Source organism: Cariama cristata, unplaced genomic scaffold, assembly GCF_000690535.1.
Source record: "Cariama cristata isolate BGI_N322 unplaced genomic scaffold, ASM69053v1 scaffold46339, whole genome shotgun sequence".
NCBI lineage: Eukaryota > Metazoa > Chordata > Aves > Cariamiformes > Cariamidae > Cariama > Cariama cristata.
Genome location: NW_009634996.1, coordinates 1 through 9,939, shown reverse-complemented (window position 1 = coordinate 9,939; position 9,939 = coordinate 1). Strand labels below are relative to the sequence as shown.

Here is a 9,939-nt window from a genome sequence, read left to right as displayed (position 1 = left end):
GCCAGCAGTGTGCCCAGGTGGCCAAAAAGCCCAACATCATCCTTGCTTGTATCAGAAATAGTGTGGCCAGCAGGACCAGGGCAGTGATCATCCCCCTATACTCGGCACTGGTGGGGCCGCACCTCGAGTGCTGTGTCCAGTTTTGGGCCCCTCGCAAGAAAGACCTTGAGGTGCTGGAGCGAGTCCAGAGAAGGGTAACGAAGGTGGTGAAGGGTCTGGAGCACAAGTCTGATGGGGAGCGGCTGAGGGAGCTGGGGGTGTTTAGCCTGGAGAAGAGGAGGCTGAGAGGAGACCTGATCACTCTCTACAACGACCTGAAAGGAGGGTGTAGCCAGGTGGGGGTCAGTCTCTTCTCCCAAGTAACAAGTGATGAAGAAGAGGAAATGACCTCAGGCTGTGCCAGGGGAGTTTTAGATTGGATGTTAGGAAACGTTTCTTCATCAAAAGGGTTGTGAAGTACTGGAACAGGCTGCTCAGGGAAGTGGTGGAGTCTCCATCCCTGGAGGTGTTTAAAAGACATGTAGGTGTGCTGCTTAGGGACATGATTTAGTGGGGGACTTGGCCATGTCAGGTTAACGGTTGGACCCAATGATCTTAAGGGTCTTTTCCAACCTAAATGATTCTACGATATTTCCAGATTGACAGAGCAATTGTATTTAGGTGCATTTTCTATTTAATCCCATGGTTTTTCAAGCATAAAACTATGACGCCACCACGAAGAAGAGATCTTATGAGAAAGTAAGTAGCAAGCAGAGATATATACTCATTTCAACCTATGATTTTTCCTGTTAAGTAATAATGGATATCATGTGAAAGCAGTACTGGTAGTGGTATTGAGGGAAATTCTTTCCTGAGACTGTGAAACAGTATTCTGGAATTCCTTCAAAAATTCTGAAACTTGACAAGAGAGAAGTAGCTCTCAGACTCAATATATTATTTAAGAGGGAAAAAGAAAATGTTTTTCCCTCTCTTACAGCACTTGCATCCAGGGAAGACTGAATTGTAATGGAGCACTCAATCCACCTCCAGGTAAAAAAAAAGAATCTTCCACTTATGTTTTTCCCTGTGCCGGGTTTTGGACACAAATAATTGATAGAATTGATTTTTCTTAATGGATTTTTAAATAATAGAAGTAATTCTCATTTAGTTACAGCACAACAGTTATCATAAAAGGCAGGAGTGAACCTAGATTAATGACAAGACCTCTTTTTCATAGAGATTTTTTTCTTCTGAAATGCTATGTTTTTTTCTGGGAATTCAGTGCTCTGAAGTGAATCTTTTTAGCAGATTGGATAGGGATAGCAATCCCTACTAACAGAAATATGCAATTTCTGAAGAATTTCTAGATGGTTTTAATGGCTACAGCTGTGGGATAAATCCTGTGCCATTTCTTACTGCTCTCACTTCTTCCCTTCCTCTAGTCTGTGAATCTCCCATGGTCTATTTCGACTGTAGAAAGATCACTGCAGGAACAACTGGAGCAGAATGTCAAAAAAGTTGCCAGACTCTGGATATGCAGTGTGTAAGTATGTCATGGCTGGATGAAATGGTGCTTCCAGGTTTTGTCTGTGCTCTTGGTGCTAAAATAATTGATCTATCTCATCTATTCCAAATCTACAACACAGATACTGTGCTCTTGTAGCAAAAGCCTAAAACCATGTTATGAAGCATTAACAATGGGAGCCTTAGACCAAAATATAATAAAGTAACATCCAATTTAATTAATAAGATTAGTGTCTACCTTTCTTCAGCTACTGCAGGTAGTAGTAATTAGTGGTGAAAATATCTAGGGCTCTGCCACACACTTTACTTCTTTAGGATAAAATTACTGGCTATAAACCGGCTAGGAGAAATCATTCTTTCTCATACCATGATGCAACTGTGAACTTCTTGCACATCTAATTATATCATTCCACCTACGTGCATGGTAGCCACATACCTTTCTGTAAATAAGTACCATATGAGATAAACAGATTTCAATGTAACTCAACCAAACTGAAAAAAAAAATGACTGATTCTCTTTTTAAAGCTCCATCCAATCACAAATCACAAAGTGCAAGGCTTCTTCAGCTAACACAGAGCAATGTATTTCAAATTTCATAGACTCTAGCAAGAGGAATCAGGATTGGAATACATAAAACATTTATCTTTAACAGATTTATATTCTATTAAATCAATGGCTAATAACTGCCTTTTTGTTCCATTGTACTGTAAGTACTTTGTAGTCCCCTCCCATTTAAGCTGGCAGCAATAAGTCCATATAAAGATATTTTATGAGAATTTAGTCTTCCTTTTTCTATTGTGATTACTTCATTCTGAAATTATTATCTCTTCCTCTTTGCTTTTCCAGTATAGCACACAATGTATATCTGGCTGTGTGTGCCCAGCTGGACTTGTGTTAGATGAGAATGGTGGTTGTATTCCTGAAGAGGAATGTCCGTGTATTCACAATGAAGCCATGTATCAGCCTGGGGAAAAGATCAACGTTGACTGTAACACCTGGTAAATATTCCCTTGGAAGTAGTAGTTCTGGCTCCATCATTTGCTTTCCCAAAGATCTTAAATAGTAAAGCAATGAGGAAAGATTTGGATTGCACATTTCATCCATTGATGGATGGTTTAGTTTTGGATTAAACAATATGAGCAGGTTTCCTTCTGATGTAGGTAGATGGCCAAAGCACAGGATGAAAGGAAATCTTTGGGACTACAGTGTTCATTAAGTATTATCCTACTTGCAGCTAATTCAGAGTAGCAGAGCAGAACTTTGCTTTAATTCTTTACATGAAAAGTGCAAAAGACAATTTTAACTCCAGAATCAATATAACGTTTACCAGGGATGAGTTGCCAAACAAATACTGAGTTGCTGGGATATGTCTACATGAAACAGTGAGTTGCTTTATTATTAAAATGTTTTATTCTCATTCCTAGTATATGCAAAAATAGGAAGTGGGAGTGCACCAAAGATCAGTGTCTGGGCACTTGTGCTATTTATGGAGATGGTCATTATAATACTTTTGATGACAAAAGATTCAGCTTCAATGGGAACTGTGAATACACACTAGTCCAGGTACTGATAATTAGCAATAGTAAATGAGACATAACTTTGATCGTGTCTACAAAAATAATATATTTTAAAATGTTTTTCTCTACCCAGGACCACTGTGGGAAGAGTGGCACAGCCAATTGGACCTTCAGGGTTATCACTGAAAATATTCCCTGCGGCAACACTGGGACAACTTGCGCAAAATCTATCAAAGTTTTCTTAGAGGTAAGAAGGTTTTGCATATAGACCAGTTTTGTTCTGTATCTGTTTAGGTCTTAGGAGAAACCTAGATATCCATTGATCCAAGGAAGCTGGAAAAATATTTAAAAAAGCAAATGAATTTGCAAATTAAGTTTAAATCAGATTCAGGTGAAACATTTGGTAGAGCTTCCCAGCTTTCTATCTTTTCCATTTCCCACTCTATCTTATACCACTCTTGGGCAAACTACAGATCTACCTGAAAATTGCCTTTAGCAGAAATTTAGCCTAGCATGTCAATAGATTATTTTATTCTGTGCAATGTAGTTCCTCCATGACTGCCAAAACACCCTTTTTTGACCTACGCCATTTAAAATATCTTTTTACCACAGTTCCAGGATTTGAACTATATAGTTTTGATTTATCACATCTGGATTATTTGTTTTCCTTATATAAACTATTTGTAGTACTCTTAAAAGCAGAAAAACATGCTTAAGAGCACAGCTGCAGCTATTGAGTTCATTTCTAATCACTTTTTCCTCCTGTTTCAGAGCTATGAACTGATACTTGGTGAGGAGCATGTCAGTGTTGTAAAGAGAGGACAAAATGATGAGGTGCCATATACAGTCCGCTATATGGGTATGTACTTGGTAATTGAGACCACAAGCGGACTGATCCTCATGTGGGACAAGAAAACCAGCATCTTCATCAAGCTCAGCGCTGATTTTAAGGTGCGGAACTAGCAGTTAAATGGCAGTTTGCAGTCCAGATATGAACTGGGCATGAAGTTTGTTGAGAACCTGCCAAGATCCCAAACAGGTGATGTTTCTAGCATTCCTGAAGGACATCCCATGTTGTTTTTCATTACTTGGGTGCTTCAGGAAGCCATGTTGTGATCCTGCTACTGTTCTGAGCTCTGAAGGCGGCTTTCAGTGCCTATTTGACCTGATGGAACTTGTGTTGGCAAACTGCTTTTTTGGACTTGACTTTGTTAAAATTGCCCATTGAACCTTGGTAAAGGTTATAACCTTATTAAAATTACATAGCGGCATGTGTAGAAATCAATTGAGTAGTCTTGATCTTGAAATTAATCCATTGTTTCCAGTTCTCATTGACACATAAATCAAATTATCGTATTTTAAGAACAACGAAGTGAAATATTATGAGTGAAAGCCTTTTGTAAAATGCTACCATGTATTTTTCAAGTATATATCTGCACAGGTGATAAGGAAAATATATTCCTGTTGTTATACTCCTTCTCCTAGTTTATGTTATGTAAGTACTAAAAACTGTAGTAAATGAGGAATTTGCTATCTTATTGTATACCACAGTGACATTTCAATTAGGTATATAAATTAAGTGTAATTTAGAACAAGACATACAAATTTATTTCAGTATCATAAGTTCTTTTGCTGCCTCACCCACTGGCACTTTATAAAAATAGTAGTAATATGGAAAGTATGCACCTTAGATTCATAGAGGAAAACATAGCATCTATTGTAGCCTATCACAGTTTTACATATCTATAAATTTAGAATTAAGGATATTTCTGGATGTGCGAGGAAAATGTAATTTGTTTTTATACCTGTGAGCAGTCATAACAGTAAAGACTTAATGTAAAGGCTATGTGGCTGGACTGGTAGTATTTATGACAGCTTTGTAAGGCTGTTTTTTATATGTACATCTATTGTATAAAACAAGGCTTAAATGAAAAGCTTAGTCGGCTGTGAGTCCTCATTTCCTAACTAAAACCATACCTCAAAGACAGAAAGTTAAAATGACAAAGATGGTTTTATTGTTCAGATTTAAAAGAAGAAAAGTCAATAGCAGTATCTTTCTAGCCTTAGTGGTTGTGTTCTGTTGCTGAGGAAACAAACCATGAAGATGTTCAGGAATGTTAGAATGGAATGGCACCATTCTAAGAGCTGAATTTCAAGTATTCTTTCAGTCTCAGATGTTGTTTCAAGTTTTCTCACATCCATTATTATTTTACTCACTTCCTTTTACAGGGCCAGATCTGCGGCCTCTGTGGAAATTATGATGGCAATGGCATCAATGACTTTACTACAAGGAGTCAGTCTGTGGTAGAGAATGTCCTAGAGTTTGGAAACAGCTGGAAAGTATCCTCTACATGTCCTGATGCTTCCAGCGTAAAGGACCCATGTTCTACCAACCCTTATCGAAAGTCCTGGTCAGAGAAGCAGTGTAGCATCATCAACAGCAACGTCTTTGCTGCCTGTCACTCTCAGGTATTACTAAAGCAGAAGTTTACTGTGTGAAGACTAGGTCTGTGTATTATTGAAGCTGCTACCCTCATACATTGTAACATGCATGCCTAATTCATTAGCATGTTTCACTTTGAATTGTGTCAGAAAAACTTCAATCTGAATCCCACTTAATGGGACAGACTTATAGTCCCTACCTGTAAGAGATAAAAGGACATTTGGTTCATAGGAAATATTGACCTATTACGAAAGAATAATAATTTTGTAATTACTACGTATTTTCTTGTAGTGTGACTTGAATAGAAATTCTCGTATACTGTGTACAAACCCCAAGCTCAATGAAATAATAACATAGTAATGAAGTATTAGCATAGCCTCTATCTGACACTAAGTTCATACCAAACAATGCAGGGTAACTCTGTCCTCTTCCTGTTACCTTAGTTCTTTCCAGTCGCAGAGACCGACATTTTCAAGTGCCGTTGCCCCATATTACTTGGGAACATGAATCTAATCTTCCACTAGGACACAAGTCTGGGTGTATAAAAATCTGTCAATACGTGATTTGGATGTGTCATCTGGCATCACCTCTGGGTTTAACAGTGCATATAAACAAAAGAAAAATAAATTACTGATGTAGGCCTTTCTTCTGAGATACTACAATTTTAACAAAATTACCCTAGCAAAGCTAAGAAAAAATTTAGAAGTCAGGATGTATAGCATTATACTCCTTTTTAATAACAGGTTGAACCAGCAAAATATTACCAAGCATGTGTGACAGATGCTTGTGCATGTGACACTGGAGGAGACTGTGATTGCTTTTGTACAGCAGTAGCTGCCTATGCTCAAGCATGCAGTGAAGTTGGTGTCTGCATAGCCTGGAGAACCCCATCAATCTGTCGTGAGTTTTATGTCATAAACACTTCTTCTGAGAGTGTAGTTAAATGTACAGTGCCTTGCTGATGTCCTTGAACACACTCTGGGTATCTTACGTATGTGCACTATCATCTCACTGTGTAGACTTTTCACACTAAGCTGTTTGATGGTCACACGATTTCACCTATTCAGTCATGGTTTTCCAGACTGTTCAAGCAGCATTGCAGGGATATGATGAACAGACATGAGTCAAAAACAGCTCATTTTTTTTTCTGAACATGTCCAAATTTCTCTTTCTCCTTAGCAATGTTCTGTGATTACTACAACCAACAAGGGGAATGTGAATGGCACTATAAGCCTTGTGGAGCCTCCTGTATGAAGACCTGTAGGAACCCAAGTGGAAAATGCCTCCATAACTTGCCAGGATTAGAAGGTAAAAAGAGCTGAAAGTACCTTTAAGTGAGTACTTTTTATTATATTTTTAATGGTCTTTAATGGAGTGTATTTCCCACGTCGGCTGCATTTCCACCATTCAATTCTCTGCAACATCATTGTATCCACATGAATGTATCCACAGAGAACGGAAATCGGAGTTAAAAACATCTCTGGGATGTCTATTAAGCCACTAAGTCCTTGTCGGTGAGCTCTTCTGATGCTAGTCCTCTGCATTACTTCCTAAAATTATTGGAAAAAATTAAGTAGTAAAAATTCTGACTATTAAAAACAAGACCTGCAAACACATTCCACACAAATAAAACTTATGCTGACTGTATCCCATTCTCACCTTTTCTACCTTCTATATGCCCTTTTCCTTCCTTCAGGCTGCTACCCTAACTGCCCACCAGACAAACCATATTTTCATGAGGATCAGATGAAGTGCGTTCGTCTTTGTGACTGTTATGATAATGAAGATGGAAAGATATATAGACGGGATGAATGTCAGTTATGGTAAGACTTAACATAACAACCTAATTGTGTACAAGGAAAAACAATCAAAACAGCAGTGGGAAATTGCATGTTCCTGTTACATGACAGGACTAGTTTATGCTGCCTGTGTGAAAATAATGCCTTACTATCTAATGCCAGTTTTCTTACTACATTAGTAGTAAGAAGTTCTGAATGTGATTTTATGTTCTGTTGAATTCATTCCTGATTATGTTGTACATCCTCAGCATAAAGATACAAGAACAGTAAAGCCTTTATGACCAAGCTTTCTCTATTTCCCATTCCTATGCAGGAGAAATACTGTTCCAGGAGTACAGATATCTAATGGGGTCTACTTCCAAGGATTTTATTACATTCTTACACTGTTTGTAGTGTTTAGACTCTTTTTCCTTTTTAGCCTTTTTAGTACAAAAACATTGCAAGTGCAAGGAAAGTGATAAGAAGGAAAGAAGAAAAGTCTTCGTTAAGACTTCTACCTGTAGCTTTGCATAATATTTAGCTTCTCTTCTATTTATAAGTTTGGGTTTAATATAAAGAAATATTTTGGAAAACAATGACAAAAAAAAGAAGCCAACATGAACAGGAATAAATATAAATAAAGTGTCCTGTCTCTTGATGCTAGTGTCTGACAGAAAAATGACTAATAAAATTACCTCATAATCAAAAATATGTGCTTTTTTATGTTTTTTATTTCAGTGAATGCACATCAGAAGGTTTGCAGTGCAAGTTTGATGATAAAGGTAAGACAGCTAAGAAGAATTGTTAAGAAAATGAAATACTGGATATTATCTTTTCATAGATACCTGACAATAAACTTCTGAATTACAGCATGCCATTGCATTTATGAAGGGAAGCGCTATAAATATGGTGAACTCATCTACACCACCACAGATGGAACTGGATGGTGCTTCAGTGCAATATGCGACGTCAATCGAACAATAGACAGAAATATCTTTGAATGTGGCACCAATACACAACCCACGTCTACATTTTCTACAAGTCAGCCCACAACTACTGTTTCAGGTATGCATGAATACCCTTTAAAATAACTGAAAAATCTCTGGAAGGGACTGAAAATTGCCTGAAAGGGAGGGCCTTTTCATCAATTAATGGCATATAATTTTACTTGAAAATGTTGACTTCTGCTGGAGCCAACAATTCTTCTAGCAGCTTCAGTTGCTAAAGACAACCGTAATCAAGGATGTAGAAATGAATACAGCATTTCTTATAAACTCAGTTTCCACTGTTTCCCCATGGTTTTTCCAGGAGAAAAAATTGGTAGAGCTTATTAATCATTGCACCCTGGAGAATCTCCTCATTCCCTTGCAAACAAAACCCAGCAATTCTAGACCAACTTCTGAAAACCCAAAAGACAACTAACTGCCATTTTTAAAATTACTGACCACATTAGCGCAAACCAAAGCTAAGAAATCTAGTTCAGGGGAATGCTCAAATTATTTAAAACTATTATTTGGAACCTTTCCTATTTGTATTTAATAATCAAATTAACAGTTTCCTTCTACTCCTGAAGTACACATCTACGTTTTTCCTATAGTTAGCTCATTATAGTGACCATGTAATTCTGAGAAACTATGACAGAAGTTTCCGTAAAACTATACAATACTACAGCAAGAACTGAATATTCAGCTTCAAGTATTCTATTAAATAACATTCATATGCAGACAGTGGTATATATTCCACACGGTTATCTTCATAATGCTAGAAATATGAAATCTTATTAAAATAAGTAGAAAATACTTACTAGATTATGTATTTCATCTATATTGTATATGGATATTCTATATTAGAATGTATTATATACAAAATACATGTGTTAAATATATTTTCTATATTTATAAATATATTACATGTTATAATATTAAAATAAGTAGAAAAGTCATTAATCTGTAAAAATATTTTAAAAACTGTTGTTATGTAGTTAAGTGTAAATAAGTACAGATATAGTACTAAGAAGAATAAAACCTCCTCTTACTTACACCATAGCAATTCTGAGATCACATTATCCTATGTATTCACATTGCACACAAAGGATACCATATTAGTTATAGCTACCTACAATTTTTTAATAAATGTCACATAAAATGCCACTAGAAAAATAATATAGACTTGAGATGAAAACCTACCTGAGAAATGAAATTCAAGACTGACAAATTAAAACACAATGTTAACATACATATTACATACAACATTAAAATGTATGGAAGATGAATAATTTTTTGGTGGTTATTTCTTTAATAAAAACAAAAAAGACTTATTTCCTTCTTTTAATTCAGTTACAACAAGGACATCACAAGTCTCAACAACAGGTTACCAGACCACGTCAACTCCACCAGAAATCACCACTGTGGCAACCCAGACTCCAACATCACCGACTACTAAGTCCACCCTCACCCAGGTAGAAAGAACAACAACTGCTGGCACCACAGTGGTCTTCAGTACCTCTGCCCCACCAACACGAGGCACAACCATCATGACTAACTTATCCACCACATCCTCAACTACAGAAAACTCCACCATAGCAACACAAACACCAGCACCATCAAGTACTCCCTACAGCAGCCCCCAAGAAATAAAAACAACCCCTACTGGCAGAATGACGAGCACGTCCAGGGCCACCACAGGAAGCACCACAAT

General features: G+C 37.1%; 1 protein-coding gene across 1 annotated transcript; it reads left to right on the top strand.

The window, feature by feature from the left end:
* Positions 1-703: 703 nt before the first annotated feature.
* LOC104156895 (mucin-5AC-like) lies at positions 704-9,700 on the top strand (the record flags this gene model as incomplete). The annotated part of the gene is made up of 14 exons (XM_009707317.1): positions 704-738; positions 977-1,029; positions 1,422-1,522; positions 2,351-2,502; positions 2,929-3,067; positions 3,155-3,268; positions 3,793-3,972; positions 5,251-5,490; positions 6,208-6,364; positions 6,644-6,772; positions 7,161-7,287; positions 7,981-8,024; positions 8,113-8,307; positions 9,579-9,700. Coding segments are annotated over exons 1-14 (1,788 nt in total), but the record flags the coding sequence as incomplete, so codon positions are not given.
* Between the last annotated feature and the right edge of the window lie 239 nt (positions 9,701-9,939).